We start from the raw sequence: 17268 nt of genomic DNA on the forward strand, positions 1-17268 counted from the left end.
GAAATTAAGATTTAAATTAACTCTTAGGCCTGTACTTGTTATTATACAGAATACTTTCTTGCCTTTATAGTTTAGGTTCAGTTTTTCAGTGAGTACTGTCAGTCTGGGTAGTGTTGCCATAGGACCAAAAGAAAAAAAGTAGGCATAGTCTAAATCTTTTGTCACCTTCTATAAATGTGGGTCTTCAGTTAAGAAAATAGACACAGCTGTGGTGCAGATAGTGGTGGCAAACACCTTTAATCCCAGCACTCAGGAGACAGAGGCAGATGGTTCTCTAAGTTCAAGGCCAGCCTGGTCTGCAGAGCAAGTTCCAGGACAGTCAGGGTGGCACAGAGGCCCCCTGCCCCTGCACCCCAAAAAGATGCAAGCTAAGTATTGGACTTGGTCAGGAGCAGTAGTACATACAGTTCTTGATTCTGCCAGCAGCTTCTGCTGTGCTTTGTATAACCAATCAAAATAGGAGACACTCCCTTTGACATGAGTGAGAAAGGAGTATGCCTTGAGAAAAAGGAAGCCAAGTGAGAACTCAGATACTCATTTGTGTACTTATTTCCTCATTCATTATTTTTGTTTGTTTTGTTTTGAGATAGGGTCTCTTGTAACCCAGTTGGGCCTCATTCACTATGTAAATGAGAAGGACTTTGAACTCTTGATCCTCCTGCCTCTGCCTCCCAAGTATACCACCATGCAAGGCTCAGATACTCTGAGTTAGTAGGGACACCCTTCTAACTGAGCCAAAATATTGTTATTTTGTCAGTGAACATAGTGAACTATGTGATGGGGTTTAGGATGTAACCGAGGTGTTATGGGAGAAGCAGTTCGTGTGTCAATGGATACTCTTAATGCCCTATAGGACAGACTCCGAAATATATGAAGATGCAGTAGAGCTTCAGCAGTTTTTTATTAGAATTCGTGATGAACTCTGCAAAAATGGGGAGATCCTTCTTTCTCCAGCACTCAGCTATACCACAAAACATTTACATAACGACGTGGAAAAAGAAAAAAAGGAAAAATTACCTAAAGAAATAGAGGAAGATAAACTAAAACGAGAAGAAGAAAAAAGAGGTTGGTTCCTTTTTACTTATTACATATGAAGAAATATTAAAGTGTGTTCTAATGGGTACCACAGTTAGCTTTGGAGAGCTTGTGTGATTGAAGATTCAGACTGTTGACTTTTTAAGATGTGCTCAGATAGAAATCTTGTTGTCATCATCTGTTTGGTTTTCACAACCCTGAGTAAGTTACTTCTGACACAGCTAATAATCCAGGAGCAGATAGCTAAGTGTGGGAACCTAATGCCACAGACTGGAGAGGCTTATGTGGGCCCCAGTGCATTCTCGGCTGCAGATTTGTCACTTGATGCTGTGTCACTCAACAGTGTAGCTTTCCTCTTAAACACTGAGAAACAAACATTTTAACCATGTCAACCTAAAAGTGCAACTTTGAATCATTTGCCAAATTTGCAAATATTTTGATAAGGAGGTTTTTGTCATTGCAAACTGAGAGACTTTTATGGGGTGATGGGGGGGATGAGGCAGGATCCGACTATGTAACCCAGGCTGGTGCCAGTCTTTTTTTTTTTTTTTTTTTTTTTTTTTTTGGTTTTTACGAGACAGGGTTTCTCTGTATTGTTTTGGAGGCTGTCGGTCCAGCCTGGCCTTGAACTCACAGAGATTCGCCTGCCTCTGCCTTCTAAGTGCTGGGATTAAAGACGTGCGCCACCACCGCCCGGCTAGAAAATTTTCTTTTTTTTTTTTTAAGATTTATTTATTATGTATACAGTATTCTGCCTGCAGGGATACATGCAGGCCAGAAGAGGGCACCAGACCTCAATACAGATGGTTGGGGGGCACCATGTGGTTGCTGGGAATTGAACTCAGGACCTCTGAAAGAACAGGCAGTGTTCTTAACCCCTGAGTCATCTCTCCAGCCCTGGTGCCAGTCTTAAAGTGATCCTCCTTGCCTGTGTCCCCCAACGCTGGCATTATAGGCATACATCAACACACTTGGCAAAATTCATCATTTTGGGTAACATTTCAGTTCACATAGATACCTAGAGACTCTAACTCTACAAAAGTTGTATTACTCTGTAACATCAGACCTTCTTATATATTTTCCTTCAAGAGCAGAAAACAAAATTAATTGACAGGGAGGGAGGAGAGAGAGAGAGAGAAAGAGAGGGAGGGAAGGAGAGAGAGAAAGAGAAAGAGAGAGAGCGTACCAATTCTTGAGAATGTCATTTTGCCAACATAGTAACTACAAAACCATCATTTGCTGCTAGAGGGAGCACACTCATTGAAGATGGTATGTATGAGTGATAGGGTCTGTATCTTTTCTGAGTGAAAGCAGTTAATGTGGAAATGAATTGAGTAAAGCTGAAGGCTTACTGTCCCAAAAATATGCATGTATGAGGAAGCTACAAGAACCTTGTGAATGGCAGTGGTGGCGCACGCCTTTAATCCCAGCACTCGAGAGGCAGAGGCATTGATGGGAACTCTGAGTTCAAGGCCAGCCTGGTCTACAGAGTGAGTTTCAGGAGAGTTCCAAAGCTATAGAGAAACCCTCTCTTGGGGGAAAAAAGAAGAGAAAATTGAGTGTATCCACAGATTAGTCAACTGAGGGTAGATCCTTAGGGAGTAGAGGTGTTTGAATATAAATATTACCCAAGTCATTGGCTGACTCCTAACTTTTCAGAGTATCAGGTCTGCAGGAATATCTATGGTAGTAATCCTAGTGGGAAGAAGGGGATGGGGGATTGAAAGCATAATGGGTGAAAACTTGATGAAAAGCACTAACCTATAGGCCCAAGAACCTTAAGTAAGATATGAGAGAGAGAGAGAGAGAGAGAGAGAGAGAGAGAGAGAGAGAGAGAGAGAGAGAGAGAGAGAGAGAGAGAGAGAGAGAGAGAGAGAGAGAGAGAGAGAGAGAGAGAGAGAGAGAGAGAGATCCTTTTAGATGCACCAAAGCAAAAACAAAAAGAAAACAGCAGCATAATTTTTTTTTTTTCAAGACAGGGTTTCTCTGTGGCTTTGGAGGCTGTCCTGGAACTCGCTTGGTAGTCCAGGCTGGTCTCGAACTCACAGAGATCAGCCTGCCTCTGCCTCCGGAGTGCTGGGATTAAAGGCGTGTGCCACCAACGCCCGGCCAGCAGCATAATTAATAGCTAACTTTTAATATAAAATAGCGGTGGCTAGAAAGCAGTGAAGTATTATGAAAAATTTCAGGAAAAAAAAACAAATTTGTGTTTAGATGAGTGACCCTGTGAAATGAATTTATGAGCTAGAGAGGTGGCCCAGCAGTTAAGAGCCCATCACCTCCGTGAGAAGTGTAGTTTAGTTCCCAGCATCCATGGCAGCCCACAACCACCTGATTATTTCCGGTCCAGGGGATCCAGTTCACTCTTCTGGCCTCCAAGGGCACTTAAACTCACAGGCACGCACATATATACAAATATACGTAATTTAAAACATTTTTAGAACATGTGAAGGAAAACAAAGTTGAAATGAAAGAGCTCAACAGTTATATTCTTTCTCTCTTTAAAGTAATGGCTACAACAAAAGATGATCACAAATCAATAGACCCAGAATAAGTGCTGAGACAACTTGACTGTGCACATCATCACAGAAACAAAGACCATTATTTATAAAAGTCAAAGGCAGAAACACCACAGACATACAGCATGTGAATGAGGAACTTATAATATATCCATATCCATTCTGTGGAATACTATTTAATCATAAAAGTGAAATACACATGTTGCATGAATGAATTTTGAAAACATGCTGCATGAAATATGTCACATTAAAAAAGCAAATAGTGTTTGCTTGTACCGGCTTGAAATGTGTAGAGTAAACAAATCATAGAGAAAGTAGGATAAAGGTTATCAGGAGCAGGCTGGAGAGATGGCTCAGAGGTTAAGAGCACTACTAAGTGGTCTTCCAGAGAGGTCCTGAGTTCAATTCCCGGCAACCACATGGTGGCTCCCAACCACCTTGAATGAGATCTGGTGTCCTCTGTTGGCATGCAGGCAGAAGACTGTACACACAATAAATAAATAAATAAAATAATTAAAAAAAAGGTTATCAGGAGCAAGAATGAGGGGTGGGAAGTTGCTGTTTAATTGTTGTAGTGTTTTATTTGAGTGATGAAAAAGTTACACCAAATGTCCATTTTTATGCTAACATTCTGTGTTAAGTAGTCTAGGATTTTGTTTTGGGTGTTTGGTTTGTTTGGTTGGTTTGTCATGTTCTCAGTTTTTTTCCAGTTTTTGCTCTTCAGTGGTTTAGTTCCCAATTACTTTCATATGTTTTAACAAGCTCCTATCTAATTTGATGTCAGTATCTTATCTAAATATCCTCAGCTCAGAAGTCCCTTTTCATTGTCTGAGTCATCTGGGTGTGTGATTGAGGGTCTGGTGTGATTCTTCATCCCAACGACTCCTTTATAACTTTGGACATGTTGACAAAAATGTCCTCTGTGAATACATGCATAGGATAATAGTTGCAGCTACTCTAGTTCAAAATAGGAGAGATGAAATAAAGTGTTAAGTGACTTCATCGATTTTAAATCGACAGAAGCCATTGGGTGTCTAGAATGCTAGGTGCCCCTGTCTGCAATTCTCGAAAACTTAGCAAAACCTTTAGATCCACAGTGAGGATTTAAGATGGTGTAGACTTCGGGGATTAAATTTGTAATATGCACTTAAATTTAAAATGCTTGTTGGCAGTATTTTAATTTTTGGGAAACTGTCCTTAGGGAGTTAGAGATGTGGTAAGAGTCTGTTAGCACACGTTCCTGAGAGTGAGAAGTATTGGGAAAGCTACTGGTGAGACCACAGGTAGGACACAACTGTGTTTTAGAGTTTTTAAATGAGATGTGTCTTTCTCAGCTACATTTTTGTTAATATTTTAAATTAGAATATGCATTTAGTGGAATTTCGATCAAAGCGTCTTTGCCATGTGCCCATTTTATCTCTTTGTATTGATCTTAAAACTTGTCAAAGAGGCCGGGAGGTGGTGGCGCACGCCTTTAATCCCAGCACTTGGGAGGCAGAGGCAGGCGGATCTCTGTGAGTTCGAGGCTGGGCTGGACCAACAGCCTCCAAAACAATACAGAGAAACCCTGTCTCGTAAAACCAAAAAAAAAAAAAAAAAAAAACTTGTCAAAGAGGTTATTGATACTTTCAAAGTTTGATTATAGTGTCAAAAGGCAGCATTTGAACTAAATGCTCATGGGAGACATCACCACGAATTAAATGCTTTTATTTCTTTATGTCTGGCACCATGCCATATTGATGTAGCAGAACCTGATGGAGCTGGTATTGGCCATGAATCCCAGTAGGGTGGTTCTCTCTGTAAGAGAAAAGCAAAGGTCATGGAGGTGAGCATGCAGGAACAGCCCTTAGAGTTTATATGGAAGCTCTATGTGCTAAATGACCTGGTAGCAGAATTCTGGCAGCCCCCTCAGAAAGAACAGTACCTGTCTCAAGGCTCTATTGACTGCATGTACTACATGATAGAGAACCAAGGGAGGGCTGTAAGCTTTGGCTCAAAGTGAGATACTCCAAAACAGGGTTACAAATACAGATCAGTAGTAGAGAACTCGCCTAATATAGCCATGGTCTTGTTTGAGCTCTGTCACTGCCAAAAATTAAGTAAAAGTGTGCTTTAACAGATTTGGAATAAGCTAAACATCTATAAAGGATTTGCACAGTGGAGTGTTGAGCCTTCTTTAATTTGTGGGGGAGAGGGGGGCGGCAAATGATAGAGGTTGAGTGAATAGTTTGTGCCCAGTCTGAAGTCTCTTCCTGGGCTTAAAAAGCCAGGGTCTGAGTTTAAGACAAGAAACATAAAGCTTTAGATGAGACTGGCCAGTTCTCATGGAATCAGATTATACACATAAATCCACTCTCAAACACAGTCCACTGGAATGTCTTACTTGGGAAGAAACTATCTCTCAGAGGCTCCAGGCTCCATGTTATATTATATTTGATATTATATATATTTATGTTATAGTCTCCATAAGAGACTCACAGAAGCTGGGTGGTGGTGGCATACAATTTGATCCCAGCACTTGGGAGACAAAGGCAGATGAATCTTGAGTTCGACGCCAGCCTGGTCTACAAATAGAGTTCTAGGACAGCCAGGGCTGTTACACAGAGAAACCCTGTCTCAAAGAAAGGAGTGTGGGGGAGAGATCCACAGGAAAACTGGGACTCAATGTTTCAGGGAGTGCTTTATTTGAATATCCTCTGCATATAGTGATACCAAAGGTGTTTTACTCTTAAACAAGTAATAATCTGTAGTGTTTGTAGATAGCTTGTATTGGAACCATTAAAAGATGGTTTTTGACAAATATAGCTCATTGGTAAAGTGCTTGTCTAGCATTCATAAATGGTGTAGAGTGGAGAGGGTGTTGCCTAACAAAATGAAAATCTTGTTTAAAAGTCTTTCATCTCAGAGGAAATGTTTTTAGTATTTTATACACACATATACACATGGTTTACCACTGTATGCCATACATACTTGTTTCTAAAATGCCATTAATAACTTAGAAGAAATCATTTCACAGGCATATCACATTTTCTGTAGGATTATGTGATTCTGTAATTCCTTTCTAAACTCTTAAAAATTAGTATACATTCCAGGCAGTGGTGGCACACGCCTTTAATTCCAGCACTCGGGAGGCAGAGGCAGGTGGGATCTCTGTAAGTTCGAGACCAGCCCTGATCTACGGAGTAAGTTCCAGGACAGCCTCCAAAGCCACAGAGAAACCCTGTCTTGAAAAATTTTTTTAAAAGTATACAAGTATATATTATTATGGTGATTGTTTTTGTTCTATAGAATAGTTATCTAAATTACTGTCCGTTTGTTTTCACTCAGTACGGCCATTTTGAGCTAGCTAAAATGGTCAACACAATAATTCCAGCTATTTGGAAAGCTGGGGCGGAGCTAAAGCACTTCAGCCTGTGAATTAAAGAACTAGACAGTTTAGTGAGGCCCTCCCTCATCTCAAAACTCAAAATGCATTTTGAGGTAAAGACTATTGAGAATATGCTGGTGGTGGTACTACTTTTTCTGATTCCTCTCTTTGAATGCCACACAAAGAATTAAGTGCAGCCTGCTATGGTGACTCATCCCTGCAGTCCCAGCAACTAATGCAAGAGGGCCCCAAGTTTGAGGGTAGTTTGAGGTACATAGAGAGACCCTGTATCAAAAAAGGGAGAGGAGGAGAGAGGGAAAAGGAAGAATCCAATGTATTAGTGTGATGTGTTGTTTGAATATTTGTCTAACCATCAGTCTTTCATTGAGTATCTTTTTTTTTTTTAATTCAAGAAGCTGAAAAAAGTGAAGACTCCTCAGGCACTGCAGGCCTCTCAGGCTTACATAGGACATACAGCCAAGACTGCAGCTTTAAGAACAGCATGTATCATGTTGGAGATTATGTCTATGTGGAGCCTGCAGAGGCCAATCTACAACCACACATAGTCTGTATTGAGAGACTGTGGGAGGATTCAGCTGGTGAGTTTGTTTTAAATTGAAAGACAGGTACTAGAAAGATGGCTTTGTGGCTAAGAGCACTTATCACTCCTGCAGAAGACCTGAGTTCAGTTCCCAGCACCTACATCATGGCTCACAACCATCCCTCACTCTAATTCAGCATATCTGATACCTTCTTCTGACTTCTGCAGGTACCAGGCACATATATGATACACATGCATATAAGAAGGCAAAAACTCATACATACACATTTTTAATATAAAAATAATTAAAAGGCAGATTGATGAAATATGGCTATATTTACTTTTCCTTTTTCCTCTGTAAGAAAAATTTCAACTCATTTATTTAAGCATTCCAACAATAGTTATATCAATAAGTACACTGTTCACTGTGTATCGATAAATTACACACCCCACTTTATATAAACATGGGATCTAACACTGTTGGGCAGTGCCACAATTGAGTTAAAAATGCAACTCCTTAATGTGTAAGGAAGAGTCATTTATTCAGTAACATTTGGAGCTAAACTGTGTGTAGGATGGCAAAGATTCAGAAGAACAAAAGACTAGTGTTTTTAATGTAGCAGTTATTTTCCAGTGGCTGTCACAAATAAAGAAAAAATATTACATGTAACTAAACTTATAATTTGTTGCCAAAAAGTCTCCCTTAAAAATGATGGAGAGCTGGCTCTACAGGTTAAGAGCACTGACTGCTTGCTCTTCAAAAGCCATGTGGTGGCTCACAACCATCTGTGATGAGATCTGGTGCCCTCTTGTGGCCTGCAGGCAGAACACTGAATACATACTAAGTCTTTGAAAAAAAGAAAATGCCTGTAAGCTGGTTTGGTGACACACCGGCTATCCCAGTACTCAGGAGGTTGAGGTCAGCCTGGACTACAGCGAGAGCTGTCTCAAACAGAAAACTAGGTAATAAAGAAAGAAAGTCGCCTCTGAGACATAGGCAACCCCACTCTTTAAGTCAGGTGAGATGCTTGTGACTCCACCTTTTTGCTACAATGGCCTCCTTCCCTGCCCCTGCTTCTGAAGCTCAGAGTCTGGTGCGTTGACCCAAGCTCCCTCCTGACCTCCTCCTCTCTGATGCTGCTTCCTAAGTTCTTAGTACTTCTTTTCTTAAAATATTATTTCCTCTAAAATAATTCTATTAAGAAATTTTCATCTAAAACCACAGTGTTTAAACCTTAGCATAATAGCTTAGTACAACATTTCTAATTCTGCAAAGAATGTGAGATTTGTATTAATAATGCTTTCCTTTGTTTTTGAGGTGAAAAATGGTTGTATGGCTGTTGGTTTTATCGGCCAAATGAAACATTCCATTTGGCTACACGGAAATTTCTGGAAAAAGAAGTTTTTAAGAGTGACTATTACAATAAAGTTCCTGTTAGTAAAATTCTAGGCAAATGTGTAGTCATGTTTGTCAAGGTAAGAAACTCATTCATTCCAGTGATATCATTCCCTGGAAATATGATTTAAAAATATAAAACTTGGTATTTAAAAAATTAGAAACTGTTTTTAGTTTTGGGTTTTTTTTTATAGAGGGTTTGGTTTTGGATTTTTGTTATTGTTGCTTGTTTGGCTGGTTGGTTGGTTGGTTGATTGTTTTTCTTTGTTTGTTTGTTTGGTTTTTTTGGGGGTTTTTTTTTTTTTTTGAGACAGGGTTTCCTCTGTGTTACAGCCCTGGCTGTCCTGGTACATGCCTTGTAGACCAGGCTGGCTTCAAACTCACAGACATAACACTTGTCTTTGCCTCTGAGTGCTGGGATTAAAGGTGAACACCACCACCTAGCTACACACACAATTTTTTTGTTTGTTTTTTGAAACAAGATTTCTCTTTGTAGCCTTGGATGGCCTCAAAATCCTCCTGCCTTTCCCTCCTGAGTGCTGGGATTAAAAGTGTGCACCACCACACCTGGCAAAAATTAGAAACTCTGTTTCAAAAAACCTGTGTCTGTATATAAGTAATTAACATGAATATTTTGTGAGAGATTATTTGCTGTGTACTGCTTATCAACACAAATATATTAATTTTTATGTTGCTGGGCTATTTTCCAAGGATGATGTTTTCTGAAAGGTAGTCATTACCAGTTAATTTGTTTTGTTTTTAGGTATCATATATGCACATGAGACCTGTTCAAACCTTTAAGAGCATTTTCACTATGTGGAAAGTAATATATTTTCAAAGGACAGTCAGCAAAATAAATATGATTCATATTTATAATTAAAGGAAACACCCCTAGTTATCTAGCCATTTACCTTTTAGTGTCAGAGAGTTTTAATAGTTCAGTGTCAGGTTGATTGAGTTACATTTGTTTTTTATTTTGGGGGTTAATTTTCAGAAAATTTACCTGCTTGTGTTTATTCCAATCCCAGGAATACTTTAAATTATGCCCAGAAAACTTTCGAGATGAGGATGTTTTTGTCTGTGAATCAAGATACTCTGCTAAAACGAAAGCTTTTAAGAAAATTAAACTGTGGACAATGCCCATCAGCTCAGTTAGGTTTGTCCCTCGGGACGCGCCCTTGCCTGTGGTTCGAGTGGCCTCTGTGTTTGCAAATGCAGACAAAGCAGATGAGGAGAAGAATGCAGACAACTCAGACGACAGTCGAGCTGAGGACAGCTCTAACTTGGAAAAGGTACGTGAATAGTAGCCTCCTAGAAGTGAATTTTAACCTTAAAATACCTATTCTAGAAAGTAAATTAATGTATTCAAACTCAGAGAAAAAAAATGAGGCTTTAAAAACCTTAGTCAAACAAAGAAGAACTCAGGGTTCCAGAGCATCTGGCTTGTGCGGGCACCAGGCATGCACTAGATGTACAGTGCTCCTGAAAAGTAAAGAGACCAGCGAGTATTGAGCATCCATAGTAGATTCCTTTTAACTCTTTGTAGGACTGTTATCATTAAAAGCTGCTTAAGCCAGCCATGGTGGCACAAGTCTTTTATCCCAGCACTTAGACATCAGAGATGGGTTGACTTCTGAGTTCAAGGCCAGCCTGCTACAGAATAAGTTCCAGAAAAGCTAGGGCTACAGAGAAACCCTGTCAAAAAAACCAAACAAGCTTGTTTAAGCTACTTGATGGTATACAAACAAAAACCCTCCTTAGTTCATTGTATAAAGCCAGAGCAAACTATTCCATACCCTGCGAAGTCTATCAGAAAACTGTAATTTGGTATATCAGTGTAAAAATTGAGGAACTAATATTTTTATAAGTGAAATCAAGCCATTTTATAATTTTTATATAAATGCCAGTGTTTTTATTTATGTGCTTTTTTGGTTGTTTTTTTTTTTTTTTCCTATGGGTATTGGGTCCCCTGGAACTGGAATCAAAGACAGTTGTGAACTGCCATATGGGTCCTGCGTATTGAACCCAGGTCCTCTGGAAGCGCAGCCAGTGCTCTTAACCACTGAACCATCAGTCCACTCTGAAATTCGACCTTTTTGTTTTTGTTTTTGTTTTTCGAGACAGAATTTCTCTGTGGCTTTGGAGGCTGTCCGGAACTAGCTCTTGTAGACCAGGCTGGTCTCAAACTCACAGAGATTGGCCTGCCTCTGCCTCTGCCTTCCAAGTGCTGGGATTAAAGGTGTGCGCCACCAACGCCCAGCTGAAATCCAACATTTTTAAAACAACATGATCAAGGAAGGAAATGTTCCATTCAGGAATGAAAGGATTATTCCAAATAAAGGAGGTCTTGTTGTTTTGTGATTATTTCTTTACTGATTTGCCTGTTTATTTGTGCCATTTGGTTGTTGTTGTTTTGTTTTTTACAACAGGGTTTTTCTGTGTAACAGTCCTGGCTGTCCTGGAACCCTCTCTGTAGACCAGACTGGCCTTGAACTCAAGAGATTCACCTGCTTCTGCATCTTGAGTATTGGGATTAAGATTACTAGGTTTTTTTTTTTTATCAGCATTCTTATATCACTTATGCTTTCCAACAACCCTATCTGAGGGGCACACTATCATTCATTTTATACATGAAGAAATTAAGCACAAGAAATCAGGTAATTTGCCTTACGTCACTGCAGGTAGTAGGTAGTTTATTCAGAACCATCATATTTATGTTATAGAGCTGCATTATTTCTTGCCATAATGGAATCAATAAAAATAATATCTGAGTTGTAAACATTAAAAAGCGAAGACAGTATAGTATAGAGGCCGGGGAAAGTGCCAAGCTAGTGGTTAGCCCTCCTCCCTGCTTTACCTGCCTAGGTAGGTAAGAAGAGGCTACAGTAGGAAGGTAATTACACCTTTTGGGGACAGAGGGTTAGATGGACAGATCCAGGGAGAGAGGCTTTTTCACTGAGCTCTTTTCTTGGCAAGCTAAAGGCCAACTTGTTACATTTCTGAATCCTGCAGAGATCAGAAAGGGGTATTACTTTCCAGAGTGTGCAATAGATGAGCTATGTCATTAGAAGAGATTAAATAAACTTAACTTACAAAAGATATTATTAAAAAGAAGCTGGGCCTGGTGGCACATGCTTATAATTTCAGGGTTTTGGAAGGTTGAAGCAAGAGAAAGGAAAGCTATGGGCCAATCTGAACTATAGAATGAGTTCAGGGCCAACTTAGTAAGACCCTGTTTTAAAAATAAGTGAGCCAGGCGGTGGTGGCGCACGCCTTTAATCCCAGCACTCGGGAGGCAGAGGCAGGCGGATCTCTGTGAGTTCGAGGCCAGGCTGGACCGATAGCCTCCAAAACAATACAGAGAAACCCTGTCTCGTAAAAACCAGAAAAAAAAATAAGTGAATAAAGGGTTTGAGGTATCAGTTTAGTGCTTGACCAGCACATACAGCGTCCTAGGTTCCAGCCCCATTACCACGGGGGAGGGGACATCCTGTAAAATTAAATGTAGTAAAGAAGGTTATGTAGAATTTGTTCCTTTGGAGGGAGTTATTTTTGCTTTGTTGTTGTTTGTTAGTTTTTGAATCAGGGTCTCTCTTTGTGGCCCTGATTGTCCTGGAACTCACTATGTAGACCAGGCTAGCCCCAACTCAGAGGTCACCTGCCTCCGCCTCCTGAGCACTAGGATTAAAGGCGTGAGCCACTACCACCCAGCTAGAATTTGTTCCTTATACTCTAATGATTTGTCAATTTGTCTACTTTTAAATGAATGCTAGTAAATTCTTTCCAGTATTTTTTTTTTCTCAAAAATTTAATCCCCTCTGGGCAGTGGTAGCACACACCAGCACTTGGGAGGCAGAGACAGGTGGATCTCTGTGAATTCCAGGACAGCCAGGGCTACACAGAGAAAATCTGTCTCAAAAAAATAAAGTTCAATCCCATGGGAAATAGGTATAAAAATGTAACATTTTATGAAAATTATAGATTTGAAATGAATATAATACTTAACAAGAGTTTGAGTTCCACAACTTAATGTTTGGTTTCTCAACCTTCACAAAAACATTGCTTTGTAGTTGTTTGTTAAGCTAATGTGGAGCCTCTGTCTGCTCCTTGGTTGTTGTCTGCCATTCTTTCACCAGTTCCCTCCCACAGGAAAAAGAAGACGTCCCTGTGGAGATGGCCAATGGGGAGCCGGGCTGCCACTACTTTGAGCAGCTTCATTACAATGACATGTGGCTGAAGGTTGGCGACTGTGTCTTCATCAAATCCCATGGCTTGGTGCGCCCTCGTGTGGGCAGGTGAATTAGGGAAGATGAGGTTGGGCTGAGAGTTGAGGCTTAGTAGTTCACATTCAGAACGAGACAATAGTCCCTCCCCTCACAATACTCCAGCTTCCTCACAGCACAGTTTCCCTGTTCCTACGTCCATGGCAAGCAGAATAGTATACACATGTGTGTGACCCCAGGGACTGGAGGAGCAAGGCTTCCAGACTAGAACCTGTCTCAACAAACACTCAAAAGAATGAAAGATAATTTCACTTCAGTAGAAGTTTGTTCCTATGGGAAAACAGACAACAAGCATCTTGGATAAGTAAAGTTGTATGTTAGATCCTGATACATACTGTTGAAATTGGAGGCAGTAAAGAATCAGAATAGAGAGAAAGGTCTGTGTAGATTTCACTAAGAATCATGAGCTAACATGAAGAAATGGTAAGAATTGTGAATATCGGTGAAAACATTCCAAGCAGAAATAATAACATTATACAGGCTTGAGAGCTAAGTACACCACACTAAACCAGCAGCTTATACCCTGTATAAGGTAGTCGATAAGGGCAGAGGGGGTAATATACAGATCATGTAGGCTTTCAGAGACCATTGTGGGCACTTGAACTCTTGTAGAGTTAAATAAAGTATCTTTGTATTGTTTCAAGCAGAGAAGTAACATTTGACTCTTGATTTAATAAGATTGCTCTGCTTTCTCCTTGAGATTGAAGAAATTCAAGAATGTAATCAAAGAGATCTGCTAGGAGGCTATTGTGATAATTCTGGCAAGAATGATAGCCTCTCAAGTGTGACTAATTGCACACAGCTGATAGTATTCCTAATCGATGGACTATGGAGTCCAAGAGTAGAGCAGTCAAGGGTGACTCCTGTGAGTTGGTGTAGTAAACTGAAAGGCTGGACTTTGTATTCACTGAAATGAAGGTGCTCCTTTATGTCTAGGACCCTGAAAATATGGAACAATAACGCTAATTTTAAGCTGACAAATAGTACAGTATAGCAGCCCCAGCGGAAAGCATTTTATTGCTCGATCTTCTACCAAATGCTGTAAACCTGTATTTTGAAGGAACTCTTGCCAAATCCTGAACATCTCAGGAAGAAAACCTGGGAGTTAGATAAAATGATCTTACAAACCTTGATGCTATGTGAAAGTCTGCTCTCCCCAAGTGGTCAGTTGTCCGCCCCTCTTTTTCAGAGAATCTTCTCTGAAAAGTATCTTAGAGGAAATCCCTCTCAATGCTGCATACTGTTACATTGTAGTTAGTGGTGTTTTTATTAGGTAATCATTCAAGACTGAAATTATTATAACTTAATTTCTCTGTTCCCCCTCCCCAAGAATTGAAAAAGTATGGGTTCGAGATGGAGCTGCATATTTTTATGGCCCCATTTTCATTCACCCAGAAGAAACAGAACATGAGCCCACAAAAATGTTCTACAAAAAAGAAGTGTTTCTGAGTAATCTGGAGGAAACCTGCCCCATGAGTTGTATTCTGGGTAGGTATTTGTCCTTTTTCATCACAGTTCTGTAAAATATTGACTAAATCCTGCTGCTCTGCAGTGCACTCTTTTAGACATTGGGTCTGTAACAGTTAAAAATATCAAAAGACTTTGCTTTCAGAAAGACATTGGAGCAAAGGTTGAGGAGTCAGTAAATAGACAACAGACAACACCAGGTGGCAGTTAGAGTTTTAAATGAAGATAAAATAAAATAAAATAGATTGACAACCATGTTGAGTCAAGGTCATGTGATTGACCAAAATTTTGCGATATTAATGACCCTAGTGTGGTTTAAATATAAACAAAAGAGAATTATCTGAGGCTCTCTTCTAGGCGCAGCAAGCATGCTCTCTTAGATTATCTGTTCGTGTTTGAGACCTAAAGGCGTTAGGTAGCTAGAGCAAGTGGGGGGATGTGGTGTAAGGAATGAGCCCTTAGAGTGTTCTGAATACTCACATAGTAGGTCTTGTGGACACTGCAGTGATTGTACTTGAAAGGAAATCACAGTAATGTTACGCAGAGCTGTGGTGCGAGGTGGCATACACGTTAGAGGTGAGAGTCATGTGGCTGCTGTGTGAACCATGCTGTAAGAGTAAGGTAGGAGATAGGATAGTCTAACAGTTCACTTTCTGTTAGACTCTTAAACTTGATCATTCCAAACTAATATCTTGATTTTTGTTTGGTCATCTACCAAGCATTCCCAATGGTATTCTGTTTCTTAGATCTAGTTGTACTCATCATCCATCATATACTAACAATATGTTGTCACCTGTTATATTTCTTCAAGCCCTGAGAGCCACTAGGTCATACGCTAGCCGTGCTACATCCCTTGAGATAGCTTCCTAAAGATTGCTAGTTATTAGCTTTACAATGATGGTGATGTTTTGCAGATCCCCCACCAACTCTCCCCAGTTAGAAGTTGGACCTCGGGCCTTGTACACGATTAAGTGCACCCTCTACCATTAACTTGCATAGCTACAAACAGTCCCTGATTGCTGATTGTTCGTAGTTTTCAGAAGCCACCGTGGATCACAAGCAAAGAGAAATGTAATTGTTTTGTTGCAAAATTGTTCAGTTACTCAGCACATTTTCAACTTTCTGTCATGGGAAAAGTGAACTAAGTTCAGTGAAGTGTGGCGATGTCTTGTTTGTACAAGTAAGCCTGTCTGAAGATCAGAGAGAAGAAGGAGCAAGCCAAAGCCACCTTTCCCTCCGTAGCATCTCAGCAGACAAGGGAGCCAGTTCCTGCTCCTTCCCCCCTTATATCCTCTCTCTGCCCAGCCACCTCACTTCCTGTTTCCACCTAGCCACCTCATTTCCTGTCTCTCTGTCCAGACCTTTGTGGTTAGCTAGTGGCAAGCTCTAGTTTCCGATCTTCAGGCAGGCTTTATTTGTACAAACAAGATATCGCCACAGTGAAGTCATTAAATGCTGGCCTTTCTGTAGCAGAAAGTCTCTTTTTAAATTCTGGTCCAGACTAACGTGGTGCCCCAGTCACTTTGTAGTGTAACCAGCAAGGTTAAAAGGAGCACAGTGGAGGTGAGTGACGTTCCTGTTGTTAAGGCAGCAGTGAATTTGCTGAGTTGATGGTATTTCATTTTAGTTTTTGTACAACTTTTCATATGACTCTCTTCCTTTTATTCTTTGACAAAGGAGAAAACTGTGTCCCCTCAATAGAGCCCAAAGAGCACCCTCTAGCACTACATTCATAGGAGCTTAGAAGACTCCAGAAGTGTAGCTCATCACAAAATAATATATACTACTCCAGGGAGATTATTGAGTGGTGATGCCAGACGAATCTTAGAACATCTCAGCCCTTTTTTTGTTTTTTGTTTTGTTTTTTTGTTTTTGTTTTTTTGTTTTTTCTTTCACATAGTTATGGCTGTCCTGGAACTCACTATGTAGACCAGGCTGGCCTCAAACTCAGAGATCTATCTCCCTCTTTTGTCTCCCAAGTGTGTGCCACAGTGCCCAGCTCAGTCTTTTTTTTTAAAGAAAGATAACGTCTCATAATGAAGCCCTGGCTGGCCTGGAACTCAATATGTAGACCAGGCTGGCCGTGGATTCACAGAGATCTGCCTGCCTCTGTTTCCCAAAATTTGAGGCAAGAGCCATTATGTCCAGCTTGTCAATTACATTCTAATGCACTTCTTCACCACAAATAAATGTTGAAACTAGAAAAACAGCATTATATCCTCTTGCATGAGCATGCAAAGTAGTACAGCTGTTATGGAAATCAGTTTGAAAGTCCCACAAATAAATTTAAAAATTCCCACTTCTGGGCATATACTCAGGGAGCTCCATATCCTGCCATAGAGATATCTATACATCCATGTTTATTACTGTTTTAATTATGATATCAATGAGATGTCCATCAACAGATGACTAGATGATCAAAATGTATATATACAAAATTAAGTGTAATTCAGCTTAAAGAAAAATAAAATCATCTGTGGGGAAATGGGTGGACTTATAAAATACAGTATCGTAAGATTACCCAAACTCGGGGGGATTGCATGTTCTTCCTCATACGTGGACCCTAGTATGTATGCTAATAGCTATAAGTGTGGATAAAGTATAAGATTTTTTAAAAAGACCAAGAAAATACTAGGTAATGAGCAAGCAAAATCAGGATG

At 40.1% G+C, this 17268-nt stretch overlaps 2 protein-coding genes across 25 annotated transcripts in view; one reads left to right on the plus strand and one right to left on the minus strand.

Moving 5' to 3' along the window:
* Pbrm1 (polybromo 1) overlaps positions 1 to 17268 on the plus strand; it is a 90617-nt gene that overhangs the window by 54762 nt on the left and 18587 nt on the right. For all 24 annotated transcript variants that reach the window (XM_040747810.1, XM_040747830.1, XM_040747811.1 and 21 more), the window contains 6 exons: positions 854 to 1065; positions 7335 to 7520; positions 8781 to 8938; positions 9887 to 10150; positions 13008 to 13153; positions 14472 to 14629. In XM_040747810.1, coding sequence (XP_040603744.1) covers positions 854 to 1065; positions 7335 to 7520; positions 8781 to 8938; positions 9887 to 10150; positions 13008 to 13153; positions 14472 to 14629 — 1124 coding nt within the window. The remainder of the gene's footprint in view (positions 1 to 853; positions 1066 to 7334; positions 7521 to 8780; positions 8939 to 9886; positions 10151 to 13007; positions 13154 to 14471; positions 14630 to 17268) is intronic.
* Smim4 (small integral membrane protein 4) overlaps positions 5246 to 17268 on the minus strand; it is a 35764-nt gene continuing 23741 nt past the window's right edge. The window contains exon 4 of the mRNA XM_040747843.1: positions 5246 to 5351. Within this exon, the coding sequence (XP_040603777.1) occupies positions 5261 to 5351 (91 nt within the window). The 3' untranslated portion in view covers positions 5246 to 5260. The remainder of the gene's footprint in view (positions 5352 to 17268) is intronic.

Source organism: Mesocricetus auratus, unplaced genomic scaffold (genome assembly GCF_017639785.1).
Source record: "Mesocricetus auratus isolate SY011 unplaced genomic scaffold, BCM_Maur_2.0 Super-Scaffold_100006, whole genome shotgun sequence".
NCBI classification, from domain to species: domain Eukaryota; kingdom Metazoa; phylum Chordata; class Mammalia; order Rodentia; family Cricetidae; genus Mesocricetus; species Mesocricetus auratus.